General features: G+C 35.2%; 2 protein-coding genes across 2 annotated transcripts; both read left to right on the forward strand.

The window, feature by feature from the left end:
* The first annotated feature begins 4,753 nt into the window (after nucleotides 1–4,753).
* On the forward strand, nucleotides 4,754–8,637 carry LOC134841948 (uncharacterized). The gene is made up of 5 exons (XM_063858049.1): nucleotides 4,754–4,841; nucleotides 5,082–5,300; nucleotides 5,557–5,720; nucleotides 8,017–8,101; nucleotides 8,465–8,637. Exons 1-5 carry the CDS (start codon nucleotides 4,775–4,777, stop codon nucleotides 8,533–8,535), a joined length of 606 nt encoding a protein of 201 aa, XP_063714119.1. The 5' UTR covers nucleotides 4,754–4,774; the 3' UTR covers nucleotides 8,536–8,637.
* Nucleotides 8,638–9,134: 497 nt separating this feature from the next.
* Nucleotides 9,135–10,405, forward strand: LOC134841537 (uncharacterized). Its single transcript, XM_063857567.1, has one exon. The coding sequence runs from the start codon at nucleotides 9,135–9,137 to the stop codon at nucleotides 10,212–10,214; it is 1,080 nt and encodes a 359-aa protein (XP_063713637.1). The 3' UTR covers nucleotides 10,215–10,405.
* Nucleotides 10,406–17,843: the final 7,438 nt, after the last annotated feature.

Below are 17,843 nucleotides of genomic sequence, written 5' to 3' on the forward strand. Positions count from 1 at the left end.
CTGATACAGGTTGACCAAAGGGTAAAATATTTGGTAAATAAAAATATGGTACTATTGATTAGACATTGTGTGATTATTTTTCGAAAATAAAATTTGTTAACTCATTATTTCCTAAAATGTATAAATACTTTAATTTGTGAGCTACCGTAAGCACCTGGCTTGCATTTAGAGACTGCGAATTAATTGGTATAATTCCGTTTTCCTGAAAAATATTTAAAAGTTTGGTTCTCCGTTTAGTTAAAGAGTGGTTTTCTATTTGGGATTTTGGCTTACATATTTTCAGTAAATTCTTTTCCGATCGTCTGGTTGTTTTAATAGAATTATCAAAAGTAAAAAGCGAGTTGAGATAATTCTTTGAATGCAGGTTCGATAGTGACCCTAGTAGAAACTTGAAACACTCATAAATATAAAATGCATGAACTGTAAGTATTTTGTGCTTTACAAATATATCTGACACGCTTTCGCAATTGTTTCGAAAAGAAATGAGTCGGATAATTTTTTTTCTGTAATTCAAAAAGCGGAAGTAATGCATTTTAGCTTGTGCAACCGTACACTAAAATTCCATACTGAATGATAGACCTAATGTTTGATTCATAATACCTAAACATAACAGAGCTCGGCATGTAATGCCTTGTTTTAGCAATTATTCCACATTGTTTTCGTAATTTTTTTCTGACAAAATCAATATGATTAGAAAATCCTAGTTTGAAATCAATGTTTATACCTAAGTATTTCCAATATATTTCTGACGATAAGTTTTTGCCATCATATAATATTGTTTCATTAGAAGCGCTTTTCCTAGTGAAATTTATTTGAACTGTTTTTTTTTCATGTTAAGTGAGAGCCTATTAGCGGCAAGCCATTCCGCAACTGCATTAAAGTCATCACTCAGTTTTTCGAGTGGTCGATCTATTGCTACTAAAGTGGTATCATTGGCAAACAAGTATACTTCCGAGTTATTGACAACGTTTGGTAGATCATTGACATATAAAAGAAAGAGAAGTGGACCTAAAATGGATCCTTGTGGTACACCGCTGTTCATTGTTCGAAAATTTGATCGCACACCAGATATCTCTACACATTGTTTACGATTTGACAAATAGCTCACTATACATTGTAGACATTTACCTACAAGACCATAATATGGCAATTTTTTTAATTAAGATATCATGATTTAGGGTATCAAAGGCCTTCTTTAAATCAAGGAATATTGATGGAATGAATTTCTTATTTGAAAGGCGCATTTTTTCGGTAACCTCGGCGATGGAATCAATGGTGTTGTGTTTGATTCTGTATCCAAGCTGTTTACAGTATATGAAGTTAAATTGCTCTAAATAATTATATATTCGGTTGAACATCACATGTTCGAAAATTTTACCTAGCATCTAAAGCAAAGCAATTGGCCTATAATTGTTTAAATCTAATTTGGATCCATCCTTGTGAAATGGCAGTATTTTTGCTTGGGATAACTCGGTGGGAAAGATTGCCTGCTTAATGGAAGCATTGATCAGTATTGTTAAGCTTGGTATAATTGCATGCGAACATGCTTTCAGAATATTATTACTAACATCATCTAGCCCTACGGAGGCTTTTGATTTTAAATCGGATAGAATTGAGGCAATTTTGTTTTCATTAACTGGTTTTAGGTATATTGATACAATTGGCTCCTTAATTCTTATTTCTAATTCGGGAGTTGATAACTTTCACAAATTTATCTGCAATTTGTCCAAAAAGTTGTTGAAGTCGTTTGCAATTGTCTGTGGATCTGTATGCCTATCGCCACTTTCACTTATAATATCACTGACATCTCTATTACTTCCATTCGATCCTTTTAACATATTTAAAAATTTATATATTTGTCTGGAGTCACCAATACATGTTTGAAATTTCTTCATATAAAAATTTTTAGAGCTTCTGATTTCTGATCTAACTCTGTCATTTAATTCCTTATACCGAAGCTTAATCAAGTGATTATTTTTACTTTGCGCCAATAAATGATGCTGCTTATTTCTTTTAGTGATGAGGTTTTTAATTTTATTTGATATCCACGGAGGACACTTGGTGGTTTTATTAATTTTTTTGATCATTGGGGCAAATTGGTCCAAAACTTTAATAAGCGTTTTGTGAAACCTTGAAAAAGTTTTATTTACATTTTCATTTTCGTTCAATGATAAATTGTTCATTTCATGCAGTAATACGAAGTTGAAATTTTGAACCTTCTCCGCACTCTTTAGAAAAGACGTATCTCTTACCAGGATTGCTTCATTATCATTATCTGAACTGTCTTTATTGAATTTCATTATAACCGGATAATGATCTGCAAAATTTTGATGAGTTAACACTTTCACAGTTGAATCACTTACATTTGTAATAAAATGATCTAAACATGTTTCTGAATTTTCTTAACCCTTGTGGGTGAAAAACTTAAAAGACTGAATCCATTTGATTCTATTGCATCGATGTATTTAGCTGTTGCTGAATTATGTTTCTGAATATCTATATTAATATCTCCACACACAATGACTTCACAATTTAAGTATTGCAAGCTCTCCAATACTTCATCCAGTTTTTCAATGAACTCCAATTTGTTATTCCTTGGTGGGTTGTATATCACCAAGAAAATTACTTGTTTCCTCTTATTTTCAGTTCTAGCATAAGGCTTTCATCAATGGAACAATCCAAAACTTTAATTATTTCAACTTCTTTTAGTGATTGAAACAAGATTCCTCCTCCTCTTGTTGGCCTGGGCTTGGATACAACATTGTATCCACTTAACCTATATAGTTTTTCATCATCCTCTTTATCTAGCCATGTTTCAGTGACAGCTACTATATTAGGCGGTGACTCCAGACTATATACTAACGCTTCTAATTCTTCGCTGTGTTTTTTTAACGATCTAGCATTTATAAGTAGCACACTAATTGGCATTGTATCAATTTTAGCACATGCTTTTTTCAATTCTGGTTGTTAGTTAGTTACAAAGCATTGCTCTAGATCAGCTAATTGATACTTCAACTTCAACCCTCCCTCAAACAATCCCTTGATGGTCTGCACCCTTGAATCTCCAGCTATTTTGTAGTTTTTTGTTCCCTCTCTTGTCCATACATTTTCAATTCTCGTATCTGTCTTCATCATATTAAAAAACTTCACTCTTGCCAGCGTTAGATCCTCAAATACTCGTACATTTTTCAGTTCATCGATGTCTTTGAATTTCTTCTTACTTCTTAAAAGATCTATTCTTGAGCTCCTATTAGCGAATCGGGCAATAATAGGTCTCGGTCCTTGTGATCGGGTGGGAAGGCGATGGGCGATTGAGATATTGCTTTTTTCCAGGTTGCTGTCCACTTTACTTGCAATATCGATCACCTTTACTGTAGTGGCGTCACTTGATTCCCAATTTTGGCGATTGTCGTTTGTGGCGTTTTCTGGAATTCCCATTATCCGGACGTTTTCTCTTCTAATATATGTTTCAATCACTTCTGATTCGGACAAAGCTTTGAGGGTCATTTCTCGACTTTGCCACGCCATCTGTTTTTTCACTGCGTTTTTTACTTCCAGTTTTGCTTCTCCTATGGCTTTGTTGAGCATCTCCTCGAATGTCGTTTTCAAACTTTCTTTTATTTTTTGAACAATTTCGGGAATTATTGCTTTCATCTTTTCTTCAATGGTGTCTGAGATGGTCCTTGAAAAATCTCCTCCTTCAATAATAGAGTCGAGTGGACTTAGATCGATTTTTTTGTCGCTGACTGGTGTGAATGGCGTCTGATCCTTGTATCTCAAAACTGGAATTGTTTGCTCCTCGGTCGTTATTGTTTGATCCTCCGCGTTGTTCTCAGTTTGCGTCTCCGCCACAATATTTGTCTGCATTTCGCTCTCCTGCATTTGGTTTTCCATCATCTATCGTCTCTGAAACTATTTAATAAGTTTATCACAACAATTAGGCTAATTAGGGAATATTTAAAAAAAAATAGTCTCGTTTTTTTCTGCGTGGTATGATAAAAGGATCTGAACAAAACAAACTTTTTTGCAGAATCTTATTAGTTTTTTTTGAACCAAAATGGCGCTAAACAAGCTCCAAAAGCTGCCTTTATCTGGCAAAAAAAAACTAAAATTTTCCGGCTTAATTTAATCATAAATAAGCTATTGTAATTTTCGTTGTTTACTTAAGCCTACTCGCTCGCTCGCATTTAGACGAAAAATTGAAAACTTCGAATCGGTTTTTCTCAAATTGGTGAAGTTTTTTGAAAATTGTTAATGACGTTCGAATCACGACTAAAAGGGCTTTAATATGATATAGCATTCAACCCAGTTCGATGATAATTTGTGGTACCCGATTTTACGTCGAAAACAAAAAAAATAAACAAGCACCCGAAAAAAAGCTCCATGTTTGGTCGGAGCAAAAACTGTTTGAAGAAGCTCGGTATACTCATTTAGAAGTATGGTCCTGTTAAAAACCTCGTTCAGAAATATGGCCGTGAGAAGCTACCTATGGTCTTGTAAAAGAGCCGGACAGAAAAGTTGTTTGAAATAGTTTCTAAGTTTTACTATTGAAGTGATAATTTTTGATGATTTCGTTGTAAAGAAATCTTACGAAGAATTGTTTGCTTTTTTGTTGTTTTCATCCACTTGAAGTAATTTCAAGTGGTCTTGCGGGACCACACTTCTAAACGGGTTTTCAAATGGGACTCTTTCAAAATGGCTAGACCACGCTTCCAAACGAGTAACACGCTTGGATAATTGGCTGAACCAAAATTCAGGATGTCTTTAAAAGTTAATGCTCGTTTTAGAGTTGGTTATGGCTAGTAATTCGGGTTCTTCGGGACTTTCAATACCAACCAGTGGTAAGTAATTATATCTAAAGTTCAAATAAACAAAGTGAACTGACTGATAAATATATTGTACTGCAAATCAATAACGAATGGCAAGCTTTGCGTCTTAAGGAATATTTTGATCGATCAGTTAGTTTAATTTGGGACGGAATAATTTGTTTGATTAGTTGTTTTAGTTTTGGTCAGAATAGTATTTTGGTTGATTTATCGTTCTATTTGTGTCGGAAGATTAGAGTCGTCTAATTTTTTCAGTGTCGGCAGGAATTAGTGAAGTCATTATTCAACAACAGCAATTACAGCAGCAATTGATGCTTCGACAGTTACAAGCACAACAACAACAAGCACAGCAGTTGCAGATAGCAAACATGAACAGTGTAACCAATTCGAACAGAGTTCAAGGTCAGGTCAGACATTCAGGAGGTCAACAGCAACAGGCGCAGTTACACACCAGTCATCAGAATCAGACCCAAAGTATATAGTTGATAGCAATTTTTGGCATTATCGTTTTTTAATGAATATATACAGAATAAGATGACCTTCAACTCAGCAAAGACATTGACTAAGTTTTCAAGATGCATCAACATATGTTATTTCTAACTGGAAAATTCTTGTTCTACAGTTGTAGAGGCAGTTTTACCCATTTAGACACTTATTTAATTTTCTTGCTTTAAAGAGGAAAAACACAATTGAGTAGTGAAAACAAATTTGTCATTAACTATGTTAACAGTAAGTGGTGCATCTCAACCAGCGCAACAACATCAACAAGGGTTCAATGTGCCCTCAGTCGCCGTGAACAACACGGCTGCAGCAGCTGCTGCACTTTCTGCAACTTCGGCCTCAGTGCCTCAATACAGACTGTCTTCGTCCACGCCGCAGAATAAATATGGACAGGTACTTTTATTGTGCTTCTTTTCAGCAGTATTTTTATACAATCCTAAAAAGTGTGCATAACGGCATTGACGATGAAGCTTAAGGTTCCATCATATTGGCTATCTATTTGATTTCAAAAAATCGGGTACACCCACTTTTGTTTTCTGATTTTAAAAATATTTTCTAGTTTTTTCGAATTTGCCGTTGATGTTGCCCGTAGGTGTTTGCATGATTGTCTTTAATGACTCGGAAGAGGGTCGGTTGCTTCCATGAACCATTTGGTGCTATGGTGATTGAGTTAGAGGTGTAGTTGATGAAATGCTGTGTTCCATTCAGGACCAGTTTTTGATATAGAGTTGTCAATTCTGTGTCTACTTGAGTTCAGAAACTTCGAGTGCTCGGTTCGAAGTGAAGCAAGGGTTCTCGTTGTGCTGCTCTTCTATTGCCCCCGGTTCTGCTCAATGCAGGACCAACCGTGGGGGAGGGTGGGTGTCATTCATTGTGCCGTAGCCGGTCCTACATTGAGCAGGCGGATGACTTTGCGACTCTCTAACCGTGACGGAAGTGGGATTTGAACGCACGACCCTCGTGATTACAGACGCTTGCTGTGCCCCACTCGGCGACGTTGTGCCTACTCGTTGTGCTGCTCGGCAGTTTTTGTATATCCGTAGAAATTGTTCGATTCTATGTTTTGCAGGACTGGCATTGCGTTTTCGCATGCGAGGAGGGCCTACATCCAGTTCACCTCTTTGTTTTTTCTGTAATTAGATTTACGAAAACCTTATATAAATTGGCTTTTGATGTTCTGAACTGTAATAAAACCAGGCATAATGAACTACCGAACCAAGTATTACAACATTTCTTACTTGCTAATTATCATAATAACAATTTTTAGAGAGCTTTTTATTATGTCATTCCTTGGGAGATGGGAAACTGACTGGAAAAGAGCCTAAAACTTCGTTTCTGTATTGTTTTCAGGGGTTTTTGTTTTTTTTTGTCCAGGGTTTCGCTGACGTTGAAAGGCTTTGAGCATCTGTAGCGTTTTAAAAGAGTTATTTTCTTGAGTCTGGGGGTGTGTTGGGCTCTTTCGTGCAGTGATTCCCATGTTGGTCCAGGTAAGTGGCTTGTGTGGCGATGTCGTAGGAGGTGCGAAATCGTAGGTGTCTTCGAACTGAGAAAGAGACTGTTTAATATTGTAGGTGGTCTATGTGTAAGACTGCGTTAACCCGTAATTGTTCTGAAGGCACTGTTCTGAGCGGCCATTTGGTACTCTTTTAGCGTTGCCTTCGGAGAGAGTTGGCGTGATAACATGGACGGCGTACTCTAGTTCTGCATTTAAGACCTGACTAAACTTTTGTGTGTCAGTCACGGAGATCTTTCATCTGGCTTTTCTTTTTTCATCTAGATTGTTGTGTTGCTGTTTTGGTTATGAAATCTGGGTTGATCTTGAATTGAACCATTTCCGGTGTTATCATGTTGACGCACGCAACTCTCATCTTTTGAGATTTTCAGATGTATGCCTTCGAAGAACTGCACAGCTTGGAGTGCTTCATGATGCCGAGTGTTTTCGACGTGTTCCTTGCAAGAAGCACAGTTCTGTTGGCTAGTTTCTTTCAGGCGTATAAATAAAACCCCGGTTTTCAAAACGTTTAAGGGGGCTTTTGTTACCTTACCCGCCACCGTTACGCATGTTTAACGGATTGACTGTTCACATTTTTGAACTAGGTTTCGACACTTTTATGAAGGTATAAAACAAATGTCTCTACTGGTGCAAATTGAGCGACGCACATTCAGCAAAATTCTAATTTTCACTTTTTTTTGCAATAGTTTTTGTTTTAGATATTATTTTTTATTTTTAGACATATAAAAAAAACATTTGTTAGCCTAAAAAAGCAATTTAACGAACGTTATAATCGCTCAACTTGTTGGCTTTAACCGCTTGAAATTAATCTGAAAGTCAAAAACTTCAAACTGATTTTTCTCGACACTGGGTCATCTTTTTGAAAACTTCGCATCTCGACTGAAAGGGGTTCAAGATGTTATATCACTCAACCCATTCAGATATTTATTTCTGGTACCTGATTTTGCTTGGAAAACAAAAAAAAATAAGAATAACTTCAACACACCCAAATACAAAGTTCCTCCCCATTTGCAATGGTCGGAACAAAAATGTGATCAAAAATGTCTGGACCGGCTAACCGTCTTGACATGATGTTTGCTTCTTTGGTGAAATTAGAGTCTGCTTGTTGTCAATATTTGATGAGAGGAATGGGCTGGAAATAAAAAATAGCAATTCAAGTGTTTTTTATTATTTCAGTTGTTGGCCGTGATCGATGATCTAGGCAGAGACATCAGGCCCTCGTATGCAGGCAGTCGCAGTGCACAGGAACGTCTGAAGAAAGGTAAACTTTCATTCAGTTTTCAATTGGCTCCAATTTTGCAGAACTTTCGAGTCGGTTCATGATTTAGTTTGGGAGATATTCAATTTTCTCAGGAAAATGTTTTGATCGATAGTCCCGATTTTTCAACTCTTATGGAATTCTAAAATTTCGGGCATTAAATTTTAAATTTTAGCCATCAAATGATAATTATTTAATCATGTCAAGTATGTGCTTCTGGAAAAATATGAAACAGAGAATAGTTTTGATCAATGACCTCTTCAATTCCTGCGTAAAAGAGGAGCTTAGAATTGGTTTTTCAAACATATTTACTTGATTTGATCTTCGTGAGCTATCGAGATTTAAATGTTCTCATTGTTGTTTCAGGTATCGTGCTGGCCAGGTCCATAGTGAGAGAGTGCATTATTGAGGCAGAAATGAACGCCAAAAACAACTGATCATGAAACTCAATCTAAAAAAAGTCTAGGAAGTATTTGTGCATTAGTTTATTCTTGTTTCGTAAGTTTATTGCTACTCTTTTGAATTTAAACTTTAATTTACTGAGTTTTGTTGAAGGAGCCATGAATGAGAATCACTGGTTGCTCTGTGAAATGTTTTTTAGACGTTTACTTTTCAAGGAAATATTATCGATGTGATATTTTCGAGTTGAAAAGAAATTGTTACAAATTGGTCAATATAGGTTCAAGTTGGCAATTTTTTTGTTCACGTCTTATTTTTGGTTCATTTTTTTCAAATGCGTGTTCAGATGATCTCTTTTGCTTCATCATTCTTTCTTTCTTTATTTAGACACCTCTTCATGTTGTCTGAGGCGTTAGTTGATAGATCTTCGAGTTTGCTCTTAGGTATTTTTAAAGGCTGTTTCTCACAATTCTGTGGGGTTTCTTTGTTTCAAATTGTTCATTTCTATGCTTCAATACAGTGCACTTCTACGTATATTAGTCATTAGTCGACCCTCATATGAGAACTACTAATAATTTGTACTCCGGGACAATATCCTCAAGCTAGCAGAGTCTACAAATATCTGGCTGTTTTTCAGATGGGCGATAGCTCTAGTAGTTCAGAAGATGCGGAATCCCTCCGACCTAAACGAAGACGTCAAAGAAAGAAAATTTTGAATCCCTCTTTAACTGGAAACAATCCTGCTAGCAAAGAAAACAGCAGTGATGATGACTGTGCTATATACTCGTCGTTACGAACGAAGTCTATGAATTTTGAAAAGAAAACTGAAAAACCGATCACTGCTGTCGAAGTTGCGAAGTTCTTGACCGAAAATCGAAGTAAATCAAACGAAAACAGCGAAAGTGACTTTTGCGCTGTCAATGCTGGAAGTGATGGCGACGAGTGCTTTCCGTCGAAAAGAGTTAAATGCGAAAATGCAGCTGTTGTGTTAGATTCAGACGAGGAAAAGAAATTAGAAATTATCCGGAAAAAAGCTCGCTTCAAAGAAATGAACCCTGAAAATTTTGAAGTTTTTGAAGAAGTTAATTCTGAGTTAACACCAATTATAAGAAATAGCTCAGATCCATCAATCATTTTACCAGCAATACCTGATATTTTATATGACGAGGAAAAGCGGTTTAAATTATTTTTCAAGTTTGGACAACAGAAAAAGACGCTTTCAGTAACGGGATCGGAAAAGCTACAAGATTTGTTAGTTCTAACGGGCTTTGATTTTCCTACGCCACCGAGGGTTTACACAACTGGCGGAGACCCGAACGCCCCCGATATAAATTTGCTACCTCTCGAAAAGCATGCCAAAAGTGTGAATAAGCTAGGATTTCAGCCTATGTCAGTTTTAAATTGTCATTGCTTGCAGAAAGAGGAAAGTGGTTCTGATAATCTTGCAGAATTTTACGGAAAACTGATTATAACTTTCAAGCTAAGCGACAAGCAGAAGTTTCAGTTTTACTCGGAACCTAGTGATCCTTTTTCGAAGACTATCAATAAGTTTGAATCGAGTCAGAAAGATGTGCTTAATTTTGAAAACGCCAAGTACTACTTTGATGGGGACTTAGTTGATGTGAATGAAACTCCTGCAAGTTTGGACATGGAATCCGGTGACATAATTGATGTTTATTTGGAAGCAACCGAAATTGGACAGGATAACGGAGAGTGATAGTGATGAAAAAGCGACAAAGTGAACAGCCATTCGAAGCTTAGAACTGAAATTGAACTTTTAAGTGACTTTTTCGAAATACCTAATTTTTGTTCTATTGGTTGTCTTGTTTTTCTGACTGTAGTTTTGAATTAGTTTGTTAAAAAAATGGGCTTGTTTCTGCAGGTTTTAAATGGAATTTTCTGTTTTGGTTTGTTTTTACAGAAATATCCAAGTACGCGAGAAAGAAATGCATTGGATAAGATGTGTCCATGCATCATACGAAACCAAAAAACTTGAAATTAAAAGTCAAATATTGAAATATTTTGAGTGCACAACTATGTAGCTCGGAAACAATTGCAGCAGGAAAAAATTGCAGTCTTTTAAGTGCTTCTAAAGGCAGTGAGTTTTGTCTTATTTAAATCGTGTGGCTTTTTCTTTTTTCAGAAAACTTTGAAATTAGATCACCGCCAAATGTTCAGCTATTTGACTTTTTAAGTTCCTTTCAAATCTTCTGCTAAATGGATAACAATTTTGAATAAATGCATATGGTGCGAAAAAATTGACTTTTAAGGTATATTTTAGATTATTTTGATTCGAATGTCATTGAAAAAATTCAACTTGTAAAAGTTTTGAGAAAAACTGGTTTAATTTTTTTCTAAAATTTTTGAGTTCTTGTTCGATTTCAAACAAATAATGCGATCGAGTACTGTACTTTACATATGAAAATTGACCATTTAGGCGAAAAAATTGATTTTAATTAAAGGAAAATTAGTTTTAGAAGCTTCCGTGGCAATGAAAATTTTAAATAAATTTAAGGCAAAAAGTTTTTTTAAAAACAAATGTCGTTTATGCCTAATTTTCTACGCGTTTTATTATCAGACTACGCACAAAAAGCGGCAAATAGCCGATGAAAAGCTTAAGAATGTAGTTTGTAGAAGTTTTTTACGAATGTGGTCGGAACATTCTGTGCTACTTACACAGCAACCAGCTATCCTTGTATGGTATTTTTTTTTAATTTCGCTGTCAACTCATTTGATTAACGGCAGGTAAATTACGCTCTCCAATAACAAATGGCGCGAAAAAAAATGATTGACTAACAGTTTCAAAAGTTGATTTATATCTCTGTGGAATGGAAAAATATACATAGTGCTATTTTGCTTAGTAATAATTTATCATAAGAACCGAAGAAAGCTAATTGTTTCATACAACTTTCCAATAGCGAACAGCTAGTGTTTCAGTACGAACCTTTTTTTCCAAACTAACTCACAAATAAAAATGTTCATTAAATGTGGAAAGTTCACTTTTGCAATAATCATCATCTAGCATCGGAAATTTCATAGCATCTGTTCTCTGCTTTATTTGTGGCTAGTGTTTGTGACGTATTAAGCTTTCGTGGCTGAGTGCTTAGTGCGTGAGACTCTTAATCTCTAAAACACAGAAGGTCGTAGATTGAATTGGAGACATAACAGCGTTTTTACTAATTTGAGGCTTATTTCTACTTTTCTGATTGCACTTTGAAGAGCTGCTTTTTGTGGTGTTCTCGCTAGTTTTTTTGAAGCGAAGCTTCGCCTCTGTAGAAAACTCTAACTCAGAATTTTTTGAAGTCAGTTTAATTTGCGAAATTTTTGAAAAGACAATTTCATACTCAGTTGGGTTCATACTTACCAAATTTTTCATGGTAAAATAATGTGGGTACCTGTAGTTATTTACATTCCTAGTTTTTACTTGCAAAATTTATGTATTTGTACACCTTGAAGATCCCTTTTTTCGCTTTCTCTCTTTTCTTTTGGTTTCTATAAGCGTCAGTGGCACAATTTTTTCAGGGTAGTCATCTCGAAAACTTGAATGTCAGAGAACTGAGGTTCAATTTTGGTAGAGATTTTTTGTTTTTCAAAACTCAGTTTTTTGTCTCTTCTTTAGCCTTTAAAAGTTAATTCTCTGCGTTTTTTGCTTGTTTGCGAATCGCAGCTTCACCTCTGTACTTTGAATTTGGAAATTTAAATAAAAATCCTTGAATACAATCACCCTTCAGTTGGCAATGGCGTAACGTTTTCTTCCTCTGGGTAAAGGGATTAAATTCAGGGTTCAAGAGTGAGAGAATTATCGCGTTGTTTTTGTGTGAAAAAAAAACAGTAAAGTTAGATGGTGATCACTCCGTCTTACTTGATTTTTTGTATCATCTCTTCTGAGGAAAAAATTTGGGGTTTTGAGCCAGGGGCGGGGGGCAGACGTCTCCCCCTCAGGGATTCGACCCCCTGCCGACTTAAAAGGTCCCCTCTTTGTACTATTTTGAGACATCCATGTTTGGCGACTGACCCTAAAAATTTTCTAAAGGCGCCTTTGGCGCCAATATATACTAATTTTGAGGTGGAGTGCGCGCCAAAAAAAACACTGTTTTTGTGTCAAATTTTTTTTGACCAAAGCAGGGTCTTCTTAGTGATTTGTGAGAGCTCGGAAAATCGATTTGTTCGACCTAAAAAAGGATTTTTTTGAATTATCCTTGGAATCGAAGAATGAGAAGATTTTAATATGTGTGCTTTTTCGATCCCACACGAATGTTTTGAGGTTCGCGAAATCGCGCTGTAAGTGCTATCTCGACCTCTGTGCTTCCTTCTCAAAATTTGATATTGGTCTGAATTACAATTCGCTTAGAGCTCGATGAGAAAACAGATAGTTTCAAGAGGCAATTGGTGTATTGATTGGTGTATTGTCGAAGTGAGTGTGTTATTCTCAATAGCTACTTTTTCTGACATTTAGTGCTCGGAAGCCTTCTGAAGGTGGTTTCGTTTATGATTACTTTTTTTGTCAATAATTTTTTTTCCTGTTTTTTAGTCTTTTCGTATAACAAGCTTAAGTGGTCTGTTGGAGTCACAAATTTTGATGAAAAGGTGTTTTTACCTGACAATATTTTGTTTCATTAGATCTGATCTCTGGGGTCGATTGGGTCAACCTTTATTAGGGCGGTAACAAAATTGAAAGTAACGTTGATTTGCTAAAAGTTCGGACCATATCTATTATATCTATTATAGCTGAGAACTGAAATCTGAACTTTTTAGTGACTTTTTCGAAATACCTAATTTTTGTTCTATTGGTTGTCTTGTTTTTCTGACTGTAGTTTTGAATTAGTTTGTAAAAAAAAATGGGCTTGTTTCTGCAGTTTTTAAATGGAATTTTCTGTTTTGGTTTGTTTTTACAGAAATATCCAAGTACGCGAGAAAGAAATGCATTGGATAAGATGTGTCCATGCATCATACGAAACCAAAAAACTTGAAATAAAAAGTCAAATATTGAAATATTTTGAGTGCACAACTATGTAGCTCGGAAACAATTGCAGCAGGAAAAAATTGCAGTCTTTTAAGTGCTTCTAAAGGCAGTGAGTTTTGTCTTATTTAAATCGTGTGGCTTTTTCTTTTTTCAGAAAACTTTGAAATTAGATCACCGCCAAATGTTCAGCTATTTGACTTTTTAAGTTCCTTTCAAATCTTCTGCTAAATGGATGGCAATTTTGAATAAATGCATATGGTGCGAAAAAATTTACTTTCAAGGTATATTTTAGAATATTTTGATTCGAATGTCATTGAAAAAATTCAACTTGTAAAAGTTTTGAGAAAAACTGGTTTAATTTTTTCTAAAATTTTTGAGTTCTTGTTCGATTTCAAACAAATAATGCGATCGAGTACCGTACTTTACATATGAAAATTGACCATTTAGGCGAAAAAATTGATTTTAATTAAAGGAAAATTAGTTTTAGAAGCTTCCGTGGCGATGAAAATTTTAAATAAATTTAAGGCAAAAAGTTTTTTTTTTAAACAAATGTCATTTATGCCTAATTTTCTACGCGTTTTATTATCAGACTACGCACAAAAAGCGGAAAATAGCCGATGAAAAGCTTAAGAATGTAGTTTGTAGAAGTTTTTTACGAATGTGGTCGGAACATTCTGTGCTACTTACACAGCAACCGGCTATCCTTGTATGGTATTTTTTTTAAATTTGTACTTTGAATTTGAAAATTTAAATAAAAATCCTTGAATACAATCACCCTTCAGTTGGCAATGGCGTAACGTTTTTTTCCTCTGGGTAAAGGGATTAAATTCAGGCTTCAAGAGTGAGAGAATTATCGCGTTGTTTTTTTGTGAAAAAAAAACAGTAAAGTTAGATGGTGATCACTCCGTCTTACTTGATTTTTTGTATCATCTCTTCTGAGGAAAAAATTTGGGGTTTTGAGCCAGGGGCGGGGGGCAGACGTCTCCCTCTCAGGGATTCGACCCCCTGCCGACTTAAAAGGTCCCCTCTTTGTACTATTTTGAGACATCCATGTTTGGCGACTGACCCTAAAAATTTTCTAAAGGCGCCTTTGGCGCCAATATATACTAATTTTGAGGTGGAGTGCGCCCCAAAAAAAACACTGTTTTTGTGTCAAATTTTTTTGACCAAAGCAGGGTCTTCTTAGTGATTTGTGAGAGCTCGGAAAATCGATTTGTTCGACCTAAAAAAAGGATTTTTTTGAATTATCCTTGGAATCGAAGAATGAGAATATTTTAATATGTGTGCTTTTTCGATCCCACACGAATGTTTTGAGGTTCGCGAAATCGCGCTGGAAGTGCTATCTCGACCTCTGTGCTTCCTTCTCAAAATTTGATATTGGTCTGAATTACAATTCGCTTAGAGCTCGATGAGAAAACAGATAGTTTCAAGAGGCAATTGGTGTATTGTCGAAGTGAGTGTGTTATTCTCAATAGCTACTTTTTCTGACATTTAGTGCTCGGAAGCCTTCTGAAGGTGGTTTCGTTTATGATTACTTTTTTTGTCAATAATTTTTTTTCCTGTTTTTTAGTTTTTTTGCATAACAAGCTTAAGTGGTGTGTTGGAGTCACAAATTTTAATGACAAGGTGTTTTTACCTGACAATATTTTGTTTCATTAGATCTAATCTCTGGGGTCGATTGGGTCAACCTTTAATAGGGCGGTAACAAAATTGAAAGTAACGTTGAAGGTAACGTTGATTTGCTAAAAGTTCGGACCATATCTATTATATATTTAAATGCGGGCTCCACTATCTCGCCACGTTTAAGCTTTTTCAACGTAATATTTTTGAATGCTTAAGCTATATCGCATATTGCAATGGTTAAGATTTTTTCGGTTTTCCAGTTTGAATTCAGTAGTTATTCCACCGAGTTTAAAATTAGCAGCCCATTAGTGGGATGCTGTCAGGATTTCCCAAAAGGTTGCGAATTTGACCTCCATTTAAGAAAACTCAAATCCTTATAGTGTAAGAGATACGATGATTTTCGTGATTTTTTTCAAAGATTTTCAGAAAATTTAAATTCCAACATTATTTACCAAACGTCCCCTAACCCTGTTGTTAGTTGCTGTCAGAGTACTCTCAAGGATTGCGAATCTTGCCGCCAAGTGTGACGGCTCAAATCCTTGTAGTTTTCGAGATATGACGTTTATTGTGATTTTTTCAAAAATTTGTTAAAAAATTAAACGAAATTTATGTTTTCAAATTTTGAAATTCTTTACCCTGTGTTTGGGGGCTATCAGAGTACTCTCAAGAGGAGTTGCGTGCGAGCCTTGTTTCTAATTATGACTGCTCAAATCCTTGTAGTTTTCGAGATAATACGTTTTTTGTATTTTTTTTTCAACAAATTTTCAAAAAAAAATAAATTTATATTTTTTTTCATAAAGAAAAATTCTTTACCCTGTAGTTGGATGCTGTCAGGGTACTCTCAGGGGTTGCCAATCTTGACTTCAAATATGACTGCTCAAATTCTTCTAGTTTTCTTGATATGACGTTTTTGTGATTTTTTTCAACAAATTTTCAAAAAAAATAATTTTACTTTTTTTTCAAAATTAAAAATTCTTTACCCTGTAGTTGGATGCTGTCAGGGTAGCTTCAGGGGTTGCGAATATTGCCTCCAAATATGAATGCTCAAATTCTTGTACTTTTTGAGATATACCGTTTTTTGTGATTTTTTCAAAAAAGTTTTTACAAAACTTAAACGAAGTTTTTTTCAAAATTTGAAATTCTCAAGCCTGTATTTGGAGGCTATCAGATTACTCTCAGGGGTTGCGAGCCTTGCCGTTAATTGTGATTGCTCAAATCTTTGTAGTTATTGAGATATTACGTTTTTTGTGATTTTTTCAAAAAAATTAAATTAATTTTTTCAAATAAAACATTCCTTACCCTGTAGTTGGATGCTTTCAGGTTACTCTCAGGGGTTGCCAATCTTGCCTTCACATATGACTGCTCAAATCTTTGTAGTTTTCGTGATATGACGTTTTTTGTGATTTTTTCAGAAAACAAATTAATTTTTTTATTTCAAAATTTGAAAGTCCCGACCCTGTAGTTGAGTGCTGTCAGGTTACTCTCAGGAGCTACAAATCTTGCAAAATGCAACTGCTCAAATGCTTTAAGTTTGTAAAAATATTTATTTTTACGATATGTGACATACTTTTGATTTTTTCAAAATTTCTAAAAGAGCTTCCCCTCAAAATCCTTTTAGTTTCCGAGATGTGACTTTTATTATGATTTTATCATGGACTCTCAGTAGTTGGAAATCTGGTCTCCAATTTTTTCCAGAGGCCCATTTAGTTTTCGAGGGGACGCTTTTATGGTTTTTCAAAATTGGAATTAAAGTTTTTCTAAATAAACTTGGAAATTGCCAACCCTGTAATTGGGTGCAGTTAGAATACACTAAAAGGTTGCAGATCTTGGCTCCAATATATGCGGTTTTTCATGAGTTGTCGAAAAAATTCGAAGCAACGGAGGTTCGTTTCAAGCTAGTTTGGTTTGATGTCTGTGAAAAAATTGCTATCAGGCTGAAAAACTTTCATGCTTTCCACTATAAACATAGTCTGATGTAGGAGCTTTTAACGTCTGAAGAAACTTTGTTTCTGTTCACTACCCAAGCTTTTTAAGTTTTTGATAAACTTCATTTTTGTAAAAAATCGTTTTTCGAATATGATTTTGCATATTTCTACCTCATATGTGCAATAAAGCATGTTGTCCTCTGTAAGCACAGAAAGTTGAATTTCATATAAAAACTTGGCCCATATTATTAGAGTAGTTTTTTAGTCTTTTCAAAAATGATAGGTTTTTATAACCCGTAATAATCTTAGATCAATTTTCAGATCAGAAAGTGTTAAAACATAGCAAGGGCCAGTGATTAATTATTAGAATTGAAACTTGAGTGAAATTTCAGGTTCAATAACAGTTGAAAGAGTGAAAGTTCAGATAATTTTTTTCTCAGCACCGAGAAGACTTCTTACTACCCACCATCAACTTGTACGATAATTGTCCGACCAATCTGAAGAGAGTGCCAAGCTTTGATGGCCTTATGAGTAGGATTTTTCAGTGAGTTTTTAGGTGCTGAGCATATTCTCCCTTACTCCCATTTTAGTCGTGCCTTGGATTTTAAAAACTCTTTCAGTGTGGAGAAAAAAACGGTCTTAGTTTTCGGCTACCCAATTTTAAATCAACACATTGCAGCCAGGGGATTGGATAAAAAAGGAGTTATCCGGCATTCTGATTTTACAAGCTATGCAAGTGATTTTTATCATATTCTTGGAGCTATTTTTCAAATTGTTACCACAAAACGGCATTCTATATGGGAAGTGTGTTATTAAATAGGAACATAAGACTTTT

The sequence above is a fragment of the Symsagittifera roscoffensis genome, chromosome 3, assembly GCF_963678635.1.
Source record: "Symsagittifera roscoffensis chromosome 3, txSymRosc1.1, whole genome shotgun sequence".
Taxonomy (NCBI): domain Eukaryota; kingdom Metazoa; phylum Xenacoelomorpha; order Acoela; family Convolutidae; genus Symsagittifera; species Symsagittifera roscoffensis.